Source organism: Gallinula chloropus (assembly GCF_964237585.1).
Source record: "Gallinula chloropus genome assembly, chromosome: 1".
Classification (NCBI taxonomy): domain Eukaryota; kingdom Metazoa; phylum Chordata; class Aves; order Gruiformes; family Rallidae; genus Gallinula; species Gallinula chloropus.
In genome coordinates, this window is record NC_140085.1 from 128445019 (window position 1) to 128461558 (window position 16540).

At 44.3% G+C, this 16540-nt stretch overlaps 1 protein-coding gene across 1 annotated transcript in view; it reads right to left on the reverse strand.

Annotated features, from left to right (window-relative positions):
* Window positions 1-1609: 1609 nt before the first annotated feature.
* Window positions 1610-16540, reverse strand: part of PTCHD1 (patched domain containing 1) — a 34825-nt gene continuing 19894 nt past the window's right edge. The window contains exon 3 of the mRNA XM_084267266.1: window positions 1610-3581. Coding sequence (XP_084123392.1) covers window positions 1927-3581 — 1655 coding nt within the window. The 3' untranslated portion in view covers window positions 1610-1926. The remainder of the gene's footprint in view (window positions 3582-16540) is intronic.

Here is a 16540-nt window from a genome sequence, read left to right on the forward strand (position 1 = left end):
TGTGGGGTTTGCACAAGGCATTTGGGGATCACTGGGATTGGACACTGAAGAGAAGTTCCATGCAACAAAGCATACCCTGGGTTTGTGACCACAGACCTGCTCCTGCCCATCGTATGGGCAGCACAGGCAGCCTCCCAAGCCATGATGCTCCCAGTGGTCCAAGCCCCACGGCTCCTGCAATCTCTCTTTGCCCTCCAGATACTGTCAACCGGAGCAAACACCGCACCAACTGCTGAAAGCTTTTCAGGTACTCTGACTTTCTGGAGGAGGTGTAGAAAGGAGTCCGGTTGCAATACATTCATCTTGTGCCTCAAAGCAACAGTCCATATATTCACGAGACCACCCAACACACCAGCCAGCATCCCACACCTGGGGCCTTTTGCAGGCAACTTACAGTCAGAATGCGCTCAGCAAAACCTCAGAATTGGCTTACCCATCCCCACTGGGGTTCAACAGCATAAAACCTTACAGTAATGAGCCTGTTGCTCTTAAGGGTGGAGGGGGTAGAGGAGGAAAGAGATGCTGCTTTATCGGTATTACTCCACATCACAGATGCTGACAGAATTATCGATTTAGAACTCACGGCTCCAAAAAGACTCGTTAATGTAATCTTTTTAAAGTTTGTGGGTTTTTTTTTTTCTTTTTCTTCCCTCAGATGCAACGTTTTCAATAGGCCCCTTAGACATGGGCTCTTTGGGGACGCTGTTAAACTCGCTGCTGCTAAACCGCTGTCCCAACCTTCGGCTTGTTCTGAACAACTCTCAGGGTCGTGCTGCCTGTCGGAAGAGCCCATAGCTGCAAGGTCTATTGCTTTACAGGTTCTCTAGGAAGATCGAGGGATTAAGTTATACATTACGTAAAACTACCCACTAATCCTCTTAGTGTGCATTACCAGTGAATGGCCTGAAATAGGCTCTCACTAAAAGAGCCCTAACATTCACTTTCTTGATGACAGTTTAGTATTTGAGGTTTGTGTCATGGATTTCGGTGCTGAAATATTCAGTACACCATCTTCTGTCTGCTGCTAGATCCACTCGCACGTGTTAGTAGAGTGCTAACAAAATTACAGTTGGTAAAGCAGATTACGTGTTTAACTAGTAGCGAGACATGTATAAAATAGAATTATATATTTTCTAGAGTGACAGAGTCACTGGGATTTTTTTGTTCTTTTTTTGTTTTTATAAGAAAAAGAAACAGCTATAAAATCATGATTAAAAATGTAACAAGGGATGATTTACATTTTAAAATAATGGCATTTTTTAGGAAAAAAAAAAAAGAGAAGTGATTTATAACATAAAAGTGTTTGGAAAGCGTTTGGTTGCTGTGTACTGCCTTCTTTCCCAGTACAGTTTGCTGTCTGTTATACAGTCTTGCATAAATGTTTAGATTAGGGGAGAAAAGAAAAATTAAATGTGATGGCTAAGACCTATAAGAGCTGACTCACTGACTTGAGTTATTGCTGTGCAGAAAGTTTGTAAAGCCTTTACATCCAGCGAACATTTAGTGCTACTTCAGCCTTGACAGTTGACCTTTCAATGTGATTGGGTTTAGCCACAATAATTGCAGCATCTGCAGCACAGGCGATGCAGACGGCTGCTTAGGAACCCAACTTCTCTCATTAGCTCTTACTTCGTGCGTCTAAAATTCAACCCCTCTCTGCATGTGCGTGCAAATTCTCTCGTAATAGCTGTTACAGGGGCTGAGCAAGGTACAAGTCACCCAGCTCTTTCTTTTTTTTTTTTTAGATTTATTTTTAATTTCTCCCATAACTTTGAATATTCCTAGATTTAGGGTGGGGAGGGAAAACTTCCAAACCCCTTCCTCTCCCCAGACATTTAGCCAGTACTGGTTTCTTTTTTTCTTTTTCTTTTTTTTTTTTCTTTCCCCTCAGTAAGACTTGGTGTAAAAAAGCAACAAACAAACAAGTTAGACTGTTGTAATTTGGTCAACCACTCGGGTGCTATCCATATCCACCATTTCAACACACTCTATTTCCTCACGGTTTTCAGGGTTCTTCTTCTCTTTCCTCTTCTTCTTGGACGGTGGCAGGAAAGTCAGTATCACAGGTAAAATGGCAAAGCAGTGAAAGAAGGTGACTAATGCTATTAAAAACAAGCACCTGAACAGTGTACGGGTCAGATTTGAAGGCACAGCTGCAAGAGGAATCAGACCAACAATATAGCAGAGGTAGCTCTGCAAAATAGCTACCCCATGCACTTCCAGGGCATTTTTCACCCATTTAGTTCTTGTGAACTCTTTGCCCAGGACAAAGGTTGATAACAGTGGAGCACAGTTGTCAATTGTATAATTAATTCCATAAATTAAGCACAACACAGAAATACAATCTAGTTCCACTTTCCACAAGGTCATAAAACCTATTACTCCAAACTCAACCGAGGCAACAGTTAGAGTGAGCCAGACGTTGATCAGAGAGTCTGCCACCAGGAATGCAGAGAAGAAGAGCAGAAATAAAGCACTGATGCAGGAGTTTTGTAAGGGGGCTCCCACTGAAGAGGCATAACGATCCATGTACACAAACGATGGATTGAAAACGATGAATTTCACCTTGGAGGTGAGAGAGAGCTTCCTCAGGGTCTCCAGGAGGTCGTAAAGTTCTTCCCTCTTGGTTTCCATTGTCTTGGCCACCAAGAACATCCTGGAGGCCACGACATCGACTTCATTGTTGTATTTCTTGGAAAAGATGATATCCTCTGAAAAATGGGCAAACTGAGGGGCCTTCAGGAAGGAGTTCCTCAACATATCAGTGAAGTTCTTCTTGGGCAACCCGGTAGATATGTTGAGTTTCCTAAGGTAATTTAAGTAGCTTTCAAACCAAGATATCCTCACAAAGCCCTTGGTATACTCCAGCACATCCTCCTGGACACTGGTGTTCCAGTACTCGATCGACTCATAGATGTAGAACCCAATCACTGGGCTGTAGTTACTGAAATACTTCTGCTGGGCAGTCGTATACTCAATGGTCCGTGTTGCGGTCGCTACGATGTTGCTCAGGTCTGACCCTTCACTGACCTGCAGGTAGCCCATTAAGGCAAAGGAAATATAAACAAGGTAAAAGAGAACTACAAAAGGCTTGACATAAGTGTTTGTTATCCAGTCACAATAATAGCGTTTCAGGAACCACACCAAAAGATGACTCTCGTAAGTGTTCGTTTCCTCTGAGTCCGCTGTGTCCTCGCTGAATTTGGCTGTCAGAAGAAACCTATACCATGCAGGCTTCTCTTGCAATACCTCTGGCTTTGGTACCTTTCTGCAGAAGATACTATGCTGGTAGTTGTTTTCTATGTAGCCAGTAAACACCAGGCTGGAACCATAAAAGGAGAGTACATAGAGGTAGTTGAAGAAAATTGCAATACAGGAATTGCAGCAGAAAATCCTGGCTGCTTCAATGTTAGTGAAGGGACTGGCACCTATCCCAAAAGTGACCAGGTACATGGCAGTGGTGAGAGAAAACGAGAGCATGGAGTCTGCAAATACAGCTGCAGTCCTCTCTTTTACGTGTTGGTCTTCTCTAGTTTTTCTCCAGGAGGACAACATTTCAAAAGTCCCATATAACCCATGACCTACAACAGAGAACAAAGCCAGTGTTTAAAGTACTCGAATCAACATGGGGAAAAACCCTATAGTGGACATGCTAAAAGTCTCAGGGGAGACACTGCCAGCTGCTACCGATGCCTGGCGTAAGCATCCTGCAGAAGAGAGAAATTATTATGGTGGTCTGTGCCCCAGGAGCACATTCGCTCCCCGACTAGCAAACCTTACTGCCAGGGCTTGAGAGTTTCTGCATCACTGGCACAGGCTTGATGGGTTAAAGAAAAAGGATTTATTTTTTCTTTTTTTCTCCTTTTTTCTGGTGGGTTGTTTCGTTTCATTATTTCGGAGAGCCTGTGATGGAAGACGTTTTGAAATTAGTTTTTCCTGGTGATGGGATCTGACCTGTGGTGAAAACAAAGGAATACGACCTTGAAGTGCCGATGCTGGAAGCAGAGCATGAGTTGGCTGCTTTGTAGGAAGTCTGTAAAAAAATGAAACTATCATATCAGCTGAAAATTGTCAATTAAATCAGCCACTGATTTCTCCATTTCCTATACAAATTTTCTGTTGGGAAAAAGAAATCCTAGAAATGGAACAAACAGAAAAAGCACAAGTGAATTTTAGAGACGCAGAATGGTAAAACTGATAGGGAACGCTTAAGTCTTCTTTCTTTAATGCACCTAAGGCCTTGTAAAACCAAATTCAGCTCTGTTTTTCTTGGCAGTTCCTACCTTTAATAACGTATTTAATTGACTCTTAAAATGGATACAGCATTCATGAAGCAGACCTAAAATCCTGTGTTTAACCCCCAAGTGCAGGTACATAGGGAAAACTATATGGTTTTATCTTAATCCCTGGTTGGCCACCTTCCTCTTACGGTTTCTGTTTTGTCTGATAACCAAGGCGCATTTGGAGGACACAGACCTCTGCTCCCTCACAGTGGGCCTGAGCCGGAAAGGCCGCCATCAACCAGCTATGGGGTGAGAGTGGCTGAGGTAAAAGTAGGTTCATGTTTTACATGGAGATGAATAGAAAAAATAAGTCTTTGCATCACACCTAAAATGTAAGACTGTCATATTTTCTCATAATAATTCACTTAATAGATCCTTTCCACCTAATTTCACCCTCTTAACTGCCTTTTAATTACTCTTCCTCTTTATCGTCTTGCTGTTTCTGCTGCCCCCTGTCTACCTCTCTGGTCTGCTCTTGCACTATCTCCAGAAATTCTCAATAAGCCAGTCCATGGTGTTTTGCTCTTTCCCATTCCCTGATAATGTTAGATAAAAAGATCAGTGCGGAGTTGGTTGCTGATGACGCTGAAGTGCAGTCACCGGACTTTTCCAGCTGATGCTCCAGTCAGGCAGGTCAAGGTAAATCACATGACCTCTGTGAGACTTTCAGGCTGTCTGCAGAGTACCCGAATTGCTGTATCGGCCCTGTTCTCTCCACCTGTAGATGGTAATCACTTTTGCCACAAGGGCTATGAATACTGGTCAAGAAACCCCCAAATGAGGTATTCTGAAGAACAAGAAAAACAGAAAATATATGAGGGGGGTTGGAATTAGATGATACTTTAAGGTCCCTTCCAACCCAAACCATTCAATGATTCTATGACCATGTTTATTATTAAATGCTTTATTTGGGCTACGTATTTCATTAACTTGACCAAATAAACCCTTTTGGGGTCAATAACTTTTGCTGTAGGGGCAGCTGTAGCCGATTCACTCCACTGTTCCTGCAAGGAATATTCTACCTATGTTTTCACAGATGGCAGAGTTGATCGCTCTTAATGCTGAAAAAAACAGGTGTGGGAATTCAAAATACAGAGCTCAAAAGCTGAGATAACCGGACAGCTGATGTACCTCCTTATCATGGTCACCTGGCATTTAGAGTACCAAAATCCATATATCGCTTCTCTTACCTACATTGTTATTCAGAGTCACGGCACGGACCGCGACTGTCCAATCGGCAGCAGTATTACGCTCCTGGTTCTGGTATGGCATCTGGCGTTTGTCTTAATTTTCCCAAACAATGTTTCAGAGCCGCTTTCAGAGGCCAGGTCAAGACTGTCAATTTGATAACTAGCCACTGTGCCCCCTCTTAAAGCTAATGGGGAACACTGGAACTCCCCAGACGTAACGAGAAGCAAAAAGCACAATCAGTGACTGGCACCCCGTCGCTAATTATGCTTCAAACAGCTACGTTCTAGGCTCAGTAGGGAAAGCTATCAAGCTCATTTTCAGAGTGCTCTTTGTAAAGACAGACTGACCTTTATTTAAATGTAACTGATCACTTGCCAAAGCAGGGAGGGAGAGGTTTAATCCATTTATGGCTCCCATAAGTCCTGCAGACAGGCTCGTCTGAGAATTTCACATGGCATCATATGCATTAGCTTCAAGTGAGCAAAACAGTATAAAATGAGGTCACTGAATATTACAAATTACTTCCATTGTGAGCTTTAGCTATGGCATGTTTTGGAAAAAATAAAAAAAAAAAATCAGTGTTAATAGGCTCTTGCCTAAAACCACTCAAACAGCTGCATTAATTTGGCAAGTCTTTGGCTTCGCAACGAATAAAAGAATTTAGATCTAATTAAGTATGACGCTGAGCGTGGCTTTTTAACAGGTATAAGTTTTCGGATAATGCCTGATAACACCACTCCTGATACCCTGTATTTTCTTTAAGTAGGAAACACAAAAGCATGATTTGTTCTTACATAATCTTTGAGACTACCCTAAAATGGAATCTGATTTAGAGAACTGCTTGAGTAAATGCATGAAGAGGCGTCACTGCATGCACTCCACAACGCCAACAGAACAAAAAAGCATGTAGATGCTCTTCTATTTTAGGATAAGTTCCTTTTGTTGTTTGCTAAACAACCTGCGTGCTAGGAAATGGTGTTTTCCTTCAACTGCACAATTTGTGATTCCTCTGCCCATTTGTACTACAGCTACAAAATTCTCATTTACCTTGGCAAAGACAAGCCTGGATGACAAAGATGCAGAGTTTTTGCATCAGTGGCACTACTGACCTCATCCAGTATCCTCTGAGACAAAGATTAAACCCAAATTTGTGCACGAATTAGGCACAGTGGTCTGGAGATTAGCTTTATTTAGCTAGAATGGGCTGTACCTAACATCATTTACTACCCTAAATACTGACTGCAAGCACAACTTGGCATGCCAGTCTCCAGTGTTTCCTAACTTGCTGACGCTTGTGTAAATCTAACCCACAGAGATTAGGGCAGACAGCTCCATGGAAGCATTTTGTGGGAGCTTTTTTCACTATCCTGTGATTCCAGAATTTCCATTGTTGGTGTCCCTGATTTGCCCCTATTCCCTCTATTTCTCTTGCTGGTGCTGTGTCTTTCTTATTTAATATTAACGAGAAGGTGGCAATTTTCCCCTTGCAAATAAATTCGGTAACTCTTTTAACTGATTTCCCCTTCTTACTAGACAGAGACCCAGCCACAAATCCATCATGATTTAGAGCAATTTGCTCATTATTCACAGTCATTCAGCAAATAATAAATATGAACTCAAACAGCTAATGGGCTACGGGAGCTCTTTTCCTGTTGACATTTGCTATTATGATTCACTGGTTGTGCCCTACAGACAGGACGTGTAACCATGAGCTAAGAAGGAGTAAATGGAACGACGGGATTTTGTTTTTAAGGAGAAGAAGTTCTGAAAGGGCAAGGAGAAAGGTATCAAAGAAAATGGGGATGGAAATAGTTTTTTCCTTATTCTCTTTTTCTACTACTTTGCACTGTAGGACATGCTTCTACCACGTGTCTTCGATGACCAAAGACAAAAACCTCTGGCTTTTGTAGCCAAAGAAAACGAAGACGACAGTCACTGTTATTCCTGATGAGCCTAAATTTTTTACAGGCTGAGGTGGGCTATCTTATATTTCAGCAATAAAACCCTGTAAATTATATCTAGCTTAAATACAGCACTTTCATGGGTAGCTCAAGAATGCTATAAAAAGTTTCATTTGCCTCCTTCAGGATCAAGTCTTGCAATTACACACGCTCTGCACAATCAATAAGTATCTAAAGTGTAGGAGACAGAGGAAAATGGCCAACTTCTCAGTGGTCTGTGGGGACAGGACGAGGGGCAATGGCCTCAAGTTGGAGCACAGGAAGTTCTGGACCAATATGCAGAAGAAGTTTTTCACAGTGAGGGTGACAGAGCTCCGGCACAGGCTGCCCTGCGGGATGTGAAGTCTCCTTCTCTGTAGATATTCAAGACCTGTCTGGATGCCCCCCTGTGCAACCTGCCCTAGGGAACCTGCTCTGGCAGGAGGCTTGGATCCAATGATCTCTCAAGGTCCCTTCCAGTCCCTATGATTCTGTGATTCTGTGAATGCAGAGCATGCATGCAAGAGAAAGAACACTTGTAAGAATTTGTGAAAACAAATGCAGTATCTTCTGTTGCTTAAAATTATAAAATAATTTACCTCATTTTAAACACTACTGATGTGCAGGCACTTAGGCTGTCCTTTTTAGGACCACTTGAAACCCTCAGAAAAGAAATGTGTCCTTTCTCCCACTAAGTGGTTGCACAAGCAAGGGGGCCTTTACGAATGGGCAGCAGCAGCCTCGGATTAAGGTTGGCTCCAGCTCCTGCCTGGTAAATGGCAGGATGGCAGCACAGCGCAGTGACGGGGTTTAAAGCAGCCCCAGAGCCTGTGGCAGGGCAGTGAAGTGACTTCCCGGTCACTGGAGTCACAGACCAGCTCTCTCTTCACTTGGCTTAATTGCTTTCTTAAGATAAAGGCTGCCGCCTGCTTATATTGTTTAAAGGTTAAGGGATATGCTCAGTTTTCCACTAAAATCATGTGAGGTTTCAATCTTACGTGGTAAGATGAGGTTCGGGTGTTCCAACAGACTTCTTCTGTAAGAGAACGCCAGGGGAACGACTGAGGACAAGGTTTTGCTTCCTCCTGCAGTTTTACCCACCCACGGATGTAGAGAATCGACAGCGCACTGTGGCGCTCGGCTTCCTGTCCTTACCGGTTTGAAGGCCGCACGCGTGTGTGTGTGTTTGATACTCAAGCAGCCTCTCTGAATTAAGTCCCTCTGGCAGGTTGTGAAGCTCCAGCCTTCTGCACAGAAGGTCATGTCTCAGGAGAAGCGAATCTTACTCATCCCATTGTGATACAGCGGCACACAAAACTATAACGATGATTGATGCCCACCTTGGTGAGGTTGAACGCTACAGCAGTATGTGTGTTGCCCGTTAACCGCCACAACTGAAGCACCAAACTGTCTTCCTAAGGGGGCAGACACCTCCAGAAGCAAAGCTGGGATAAGAGGTGTGTTCCCTTTCTCAGGCACTGGCTTCCCCTTCCCTACCAGAGCTTGCTGCTCCCTCACTGCCAATAATTCACCTGTCGCTAGTCTAAATTGGAGTGAAGGAATGGTCTGGATTAGAAACATTGGGCAACCCTTTTTTTTGTTTTTTGAGGGTTGCTGGAATCTTTTCCCGACACTGACAGTACAAAAAACTAGCTGAAATTGGGAATGAGTCACGGTAGGAGCAATGGGAGCCTTGCAAACCGGGTAGGCAAAAAAACCGAAGTGGAAGCGTGCTCTGACAGAGTTACTGAGGTTAAGCCTCAGACTTTGATTTAAGGTTTTTGCCCATATTGCATTGGCTGCATCCCTGTAACGCTATCTGTTCAGCTGGACAAACGCCGTCTCACTTAGGTTGATTTAAGCCTGAAATCATCCCGCTGAATAGGAGCACTTGTCTGCAGGAGGAATTTAGTGTGCCGTGAAAGTGTGTGAATTTACAGAGGACTGGCTGTGTTACACCAGCTTGCTTTGTGGAAATCTGCGGGGCACAGCTTGATTCACATTCAAAGTGGAGTGAAATATCATCCGCAGAGACAAACACTGGATGAACTAACATGAAATAGCTGGGATGCTATAAATTCATATCCCGGCTTGCTGCCAACACAGGCAAGGTCTCAAGAACGGCACCGGTGCAAAATTAGTACATGGGAGATCAGAATTGCCCTTTCCCAAATGATACCTGTAATAACACATGATACAATGAAGGTGCAATGAATTTTCCTAGCTGACAGTATTAAAAATAACAATGTACACCGCTCAACTCTGGGACTGCTTTCCACAGTAATGTCAACAAAGAGGCTGAGATAATTTCCCCCCGCTGACTTATTTTTTCCAGCTAGATGGGTGAGCTCATCGGCTCCCATCTTCTGAAAAGCCAAGTGAAACTGCTAATCCAGGCTCCCTTTGTCACAGGAGTTGCCATCAACCAGTTGGTGACTAAACAACGCGACCTGCCTCACGCGGCCTCTCCCAGCAGGCACATACAGCAGAACATACAGCAGGTTCTAAGTGCTACTGAATACACATGCAGAGCCTGAGAAATCGCATCCAGATGAAGAAACACCTGGCTTCATACTCTGCTCTTACTAATGAAATGCTGCAGCTGACTGAGATCATTCCGTGTGCAGACAGACTTAGAGCTCAAGCCTAACTTACAGACAGTTCTCACCGAGTTTATCACAATTCAGCAGCATGGGTTGAGACGGAGATTTAACTCATTGCTGGCGGGCTGTTAGCTGCTAGTTTGTTAGCTAACAAACCATGTGTGTTACTCTACCCTTGTCCATAAATGGCACTGCCATGCTACAGTGTTGGGGTGTGAATGTCAGACCTCAGAGGGTGCGTAACGTCGGGCATCCCACCGTGTGCAGACTTGTCCGTCCTGGACATTTCTGCTGAGGGAGGAGAACGCATTGCAAATCCTACTTGTTTCTCTTATGCTTCCCTGAGTATTTTTGGGGTGCCAGCTCACAGTGCAAAGTAAAATCCTAGAGGATACTAGCACCCTATATGGTGCTCATCTGATCAGCTGTGTTTTCAGGCAGCAGTGTTCATCTCGGGACAACTGTGGCAAGGGCACCGACAGCTGTAGGTAGATGACTAGCCTTAAATGTGTCCTCATTTGCAAAGCCAATGCAGTCCCAGCCACCCAAGCACAGCCTGACTTCATTTTGTACCTCCAAGCATAGGTTCAAAAGGCAAGCAAGCATGAAGGCTGCGTGCAGGCATGGTAGCTGGATTAAGAAGAATGCATGAAGAGTGATACAGGATGTCTTGGTATCAGTGTAGGCTGCATGTAATGGAATGCATTCTTTATCTCCTGTCATGCAGACCCGACATATCTGTATTGTAATTGGATTACAGGTATCAAAACATACCTCAAAAATATGATGACAGTGCTGTTGGGTTCAGTATACACAGTTATTGCCTTAAAAGACTCAAAATTTCACATGTGTCATAGGTGTACTATGCCTTGCAGATGTTGACATCTGACTTGGGATCTACCCAAAAGAGAAACATTGTGAAACCAGGTATGTCAGTCTGTTAGGCATCTAGGTGTGATACCAGTGGATCAATCTGTGGGATTGCTTTATGCTGAGTGTGAGCCATTTGCTCTCAACTGTCAAGCTGATCTCTCCAGATGCACTTAAAACAGCACCGCCCACCACAGTCAGAAAGGTATGCCCAGGTGTTCCTCAACTTACTATCAGGATCAAAACCACGGGCATCTCAGCCCATTCACACCAGATGAAAATCTGCCTCGGTCTCCGGGAAGCCTTGTGTTTTGTGCTGTATCTACTTGGCAACAAAATAAGAGACACCAAAGTGTTTAATAATACGCTCCTGGTATCTGCTGTGCTTCACAGCTGTGGGCGGCTGTGCCCACAGAAGCACACTGCTGAAGAGAAAGTGTCCCCATACAACACACCGTATTGGTTGGAGCACGCAGAGAAGAAGTCTTCAACTGGTGCTGAGCGCTTCACGCTATGAGACCATGATGTTATTTTTAGTCGTAGATCCTGCAAAAAGGCTGTCCGGGCTCAATCAGCCCACAGGCAGGAAAACAGGGTGCGCCTGGAAATCCAGCACAAGGTCTGGTGTAGCACAGGTTCAAAGAGGGGTAGGGTCCTCATGAGACTCACCCTGATCTGCTGCTGCACTGGAGTCATTTTGGTCCCAGTGTGCTGGCAATGAATGTCTGCCATAATATCCTACCTTGCATATGCTTTTCAGCTTAAGATCTGGAAATGTGGCATAAGATGAGCTCTCTGTTCTCCCGTGAAACAGTCTGCTGTGGTCAGGCGTAGCCCTGCCTGAGTTACACTGAGAAGTACACAACTGCACCAGGAATGCGGTGATAAAAGCACCCTCACGCTATCGGTCTCACCCTAAACAGTCAGTGATGCTCAGGGTACAGATCCATCCCCATTATAAACTCCCAAATACTATCTTTTACTGGGGCAAACAACTGACAACAAAGCAATGTTTTAGAAAGCTGATTTTAAGAGCACGATCTATGCGCTGCTACTGAAATCACAGAATCACAAAGTTGGAAAAGACCTTTAAGATCATCAAGCCCAACCATTCCCATCCTATGCTAAACCATATCCCTAAGTACCTCATCTACCCATCTTTTAAACACACCCAGGGATGGTGACTCAGCCCCCTCCCTGGGCAGCCTCTTCCACATCCTGACAACTCTTGCAGTGAAAATTTTTTTCCTAACATCCAATCTGACCCTGCCCTGGCACAGCTTTGTGCCATTTCCCCTTGTCTTATCTCCTGTCACCTGGCTGAAGAGACCATTGCCCACCTCTCTACAACTTCCCTTCAGGTAGTTGTAGGTGGTGATAAGGTTTCCCCTCAGCCTCCTCTTCTCCAGACTAAACATCCCCAGCTCCCTCAGCCACTCCTCATAGGATTTGCCCTCCAGCCCCTTCACCAGTCTGGTTGCCCTTCTCTGGACTCGTTCAAGGACCTCAATGTCCTTCTCATGGTGAGGAGCCCAGAACTGGACACAGCACTCGAGATGTGGTCTCACCAATGCCGAGTACAGGGGCACAGTCACCTCCCAGACCTACTGGCCACACTGTGTTTGAATACAAGCCAGGATGCCATTGGCATTCCCGGCCACCTGGGCACACTGCTGACTCATAGTCAGTTGGTAAATAAAAATCATCCTGAAGAAACAGACATACACAAGACACATGTAGACATTCCTATAATTTTTCTACCTATATAAGGGGAAAAGAATAAAAAAGAAGCATTTTAAATAAGCAGAATTAAACAATGTCTCAGTATTCATAGTCCTCATCCTCACCACAATCCCTAATCAGCAATGGCAGTAACATGGTTTGCCACTTCTTTTATTTTCAGAGTATGTGTATTTGAAAGCCATTCATTACAAAAAAGCCACCTCACTCAATACTGCATTTCAAAATTGTTTTTTTAAAACCATACCAAATTCAATTCAAATCAATAGCCTCTTATTATAATGTTTATACGAGTAATTCAGCAAGGACGTGGTTAATCTTGAATAGTCCCATTGATTTCAATAGAGGAAAAATTACTGATTTAGGCTTTGGGAAAATGCTGGGTTTTTGCTTGGATCACCCATTTTAGTATTGAACCAATGTAATATTTGAGGTTTTGTTGTTATAGAGATAGCAAGAACGTCGGATAAGCACATTTTAAAAACAGAAACACATCTGAGGGAAAACTTGAGCGGCTCTTTTATTTTGAGGACAGCTAAGCAAAGCCAAGTTCTGGTTCGAAATCTACTTTTATACATAAAGTGAATATTTAATTTCACTTGAGAATCGGTAAAGTCTTGTTTTGGCATTTAAATAGCAGGCTGTCAGCTCCGTTTAAACGTGTGACTTGTTTTCCTCTCTTTTTGTGAAAGACCTGGCAAAAGTTAAAAAGTCCAACTTCATTCAGTGCAACAGAAGGAGCAGAGCATTAGTGAAATCGGGTTTTAGCTGCTGGAATATTTATGTCTGTGTGGTGCTCCCATCTCCTGACTACCCTGGCCTTGTGCAGATCTGAACCAAAAGCAGCTCTGGGGAGAACTGCATCTAACTCCTGCAGGCCTCCAAAAAGGTGTTTGTCCCCGCTTCTTCCATGGCTTTAACATGGAAACGGCAGAAAATTCCTCCCTGCCCTCTCCCCACCCCTCAGGAAGCACAGCGCCCTGCCCAAGCTGTTGTGTGACAAGACAGGGTTCTCCCTGTAGTTCTGCAGCACGGAGGATGACAAGAGGGCAGAGGATGCAGGGCTGCAGCTGCCCTCCACTGATTCAAATCAGCAGACACAAATGCAAATGGATTTTCCCTGCAAAGTGAGTTTTTGATGGATTTTATGCATGCTGTGTAAAAAAAAGAGAAAGATTAGAGGTAAATGAGGAGAGCTACCTGGATTCCCCTGTGCCAGATAAACCTTTACCATGCTACAGAACAGCCAAGTGACAGCATGTGATGGTTCCTGAAGACAGAGTAAGACACAGCAATTATATCTGGGGCAAACCCATTTTTAAATCTGTTTTAAATTTCTAAGCCCAGAAGCCAAAGTCTCAATTGCTTCTAGGAGTGTTTTTCTAGTGAAATACGGGCCAGTGGAATACGGATTAGTTTACCACACTTTAGGTCTCCCTTTTCTGGTTGGAAAGCTCCCACCAAAATACCTCAAGCATGCCCTGTTTAAGCAATGTTTGTCATTACTTTTAATCATAATATATAAACCAACCATATGCTAAACAAAGCATTTAAAAAAGTTGCAAAACTTCAGTTAAAGCACTGCCAAAAAAAGAAAGAAGGAACAAATAAAGAAAAAGCATTGCAAGTTTTGACCTCAGCTTGGGCTTTCCACCAAGTACCCAGACTTAACTTACTCCAATTGAATTTAATCCAGCTCTGCCAGAAGGCAGAGGTCTCATGACCTGAAGCTGGCATCCCCCCTGCCTACAACACGGCTATTGCCAGTTTGGGGGATGTAATTTATCAGATGCACAAAACATGCACCATCTCTCTCACAGCAAGACCTAACATGGAAAGTCACATCAGTTCCAGCTGAGCTTCCCTGGGTCTTCATTGACCCTCTGAGTCCAGTATGCAAAGTATACCACAAGCATATACATATATTTTCCTACATATATATAAATATAATAAAAGCTTTATTTTCTCTAACCTGTAAAATTTCAATACACTTCCATCTATGTGGAATTTTCTCTTGAGGCACTTCACTACTTGAAGAAAATCAGGATGTCTGAGCCAAAGTCCTGGTACCTTTGACTGTTTGGGACTTCTCCTGACGAGCCCTTCCATTAAGCCATCGCACACACTGACTTCTCTGCAGTTAGAAGAATGCAGACAGTAAAAGTATAACGTTTGCATAAATGGATGCTCATTAAATGCACTGCATCACTTGTAACACACTTTTCATACGAAATAAGTGCATACTGGAGCACCACCAGTCAAGAGGCAATGTCTGATCTCAGTGATTGTACAGTACTTGCTTTCAATACTAAAACTGTTCTCTGGACTGACTTCCTCTTTTCCAAAAAGCATTACATTTACTGAGTCATCGACACTTTTCTGAAGCCAAGATGCAAGTATGCATACAAGATTTCACTGGGGTTTGTGGTGGTGAGGGGGGAACAGACACATACTGCCCAGGTCACTGTCACATAGGGCCAACTGCTTGCTCTACCAGCCACTTCTGCAGTTCATGGGAAAGGGATGGTAGAAATATCTAAAATGCTCTGCCACCTTTAGTATTTTGGGCCTATTTCCTTCCCATGCATTAGTGGCTTCTTGGTGTCCAGGTTCTTCAAGCGGCTTGGGACAGCATCCTTCAGGAGAAGAACTGGAGAGAGGGAGGCCAGCAGCTGGAGGAGGTGGTTAACCACCTAGCCTTTGAGTGGAAAACACTGACTGGTGAGAGGACTCCCTGCTACATTGAGAGAGAAAGGGGCTACTACTACTGTTCTTCCCTCTGAGGAACAGAAATGCTGGGCGATGCCTGAGGGACTGCAGAATCACAGAATCTCAGAATGACTAGGTTGGAAAAGACCTTTAAGATCATTGAGTCCAACAGCAACTGTCCTATGCTAAACCATATCCCTAAGTACCTCATCCACCCGTCTTTTAAACACATCCAGGGATGGTGACTCAACCCCCTCACTGGGCAGCCTGTTCCACATCCTGACAACTCTTTCAGTGAAGAACTTTTTCCTAACATCTGATCTGACCCTGCCCTGGTGCAGCTTTGTGCCATTCCCCCTTGTCCTATCACCTGTCACCTGGCTGCAGGGACCATCACCCACCTCTTTACAACCTCCCTTCACATAGGTGTGGGTGGTGATAAGGTCTCCCCTCAGCCTCCTCTTCTCCAGGCTAAGCAACCTCAGCTCCCTCAGCTGCTCCTCATAAGATTTGCCCTCCAGCCCCTTCACCAGCCTGGTTGCAGGGCTGCTTACAGAGCTCATGAAGAGACTGGGTGACTGAGGAGAGAAAAAGAAGAAAACAGAATGACTAGGAAAATGGTATGTTCAGGGTAAATAAAACCAGATAACTATTTATTTCTCATAAGGGGAGTGAAAGGAACAAACCACAAAATGTTTTAGGAGTATAACTGAGCTGCACAGGGTGGAACTGGGAAAGCTGAGCAGATGGAGTGACAAAATAACCAAGTGTACTTCCAGGGCACTCTTGGAGTCCTTTGGCAGTGTGAAAAAAGGAAAGGATGAATGGTGGAAATCACTGGGAAATCTGAAGCAGCTGAGATGTGACTGCAGGGTATGGAAGGGACCTGTCTGGGAGCCAAGGAAGTTACTCAAGAATACAGGGAAAGGCATAGGAGCAATGGGCCCAGCTGTGGTTGAGGAGCAGGGAGGGTGGGTGAGGAAAGAAATTAAAAAAAACAATAAAAAGGCAGCGGGGGCATGCTGGCAGGAGCAGGGAAAACAGGAGAAAAGGTGAAGGAAGCTCAGGGAAACCAAAAGGAGATGCTGCAGCCTGGAGCTGATGGACAGGTGAGACCTACTGAAGGAGGCTGCCCAAGACTTGCCAAGGAGACGGATGAGATGGGAGAAAGGTGCAGCAGGGCAGTAGGCTGGGGCAGCCAGCT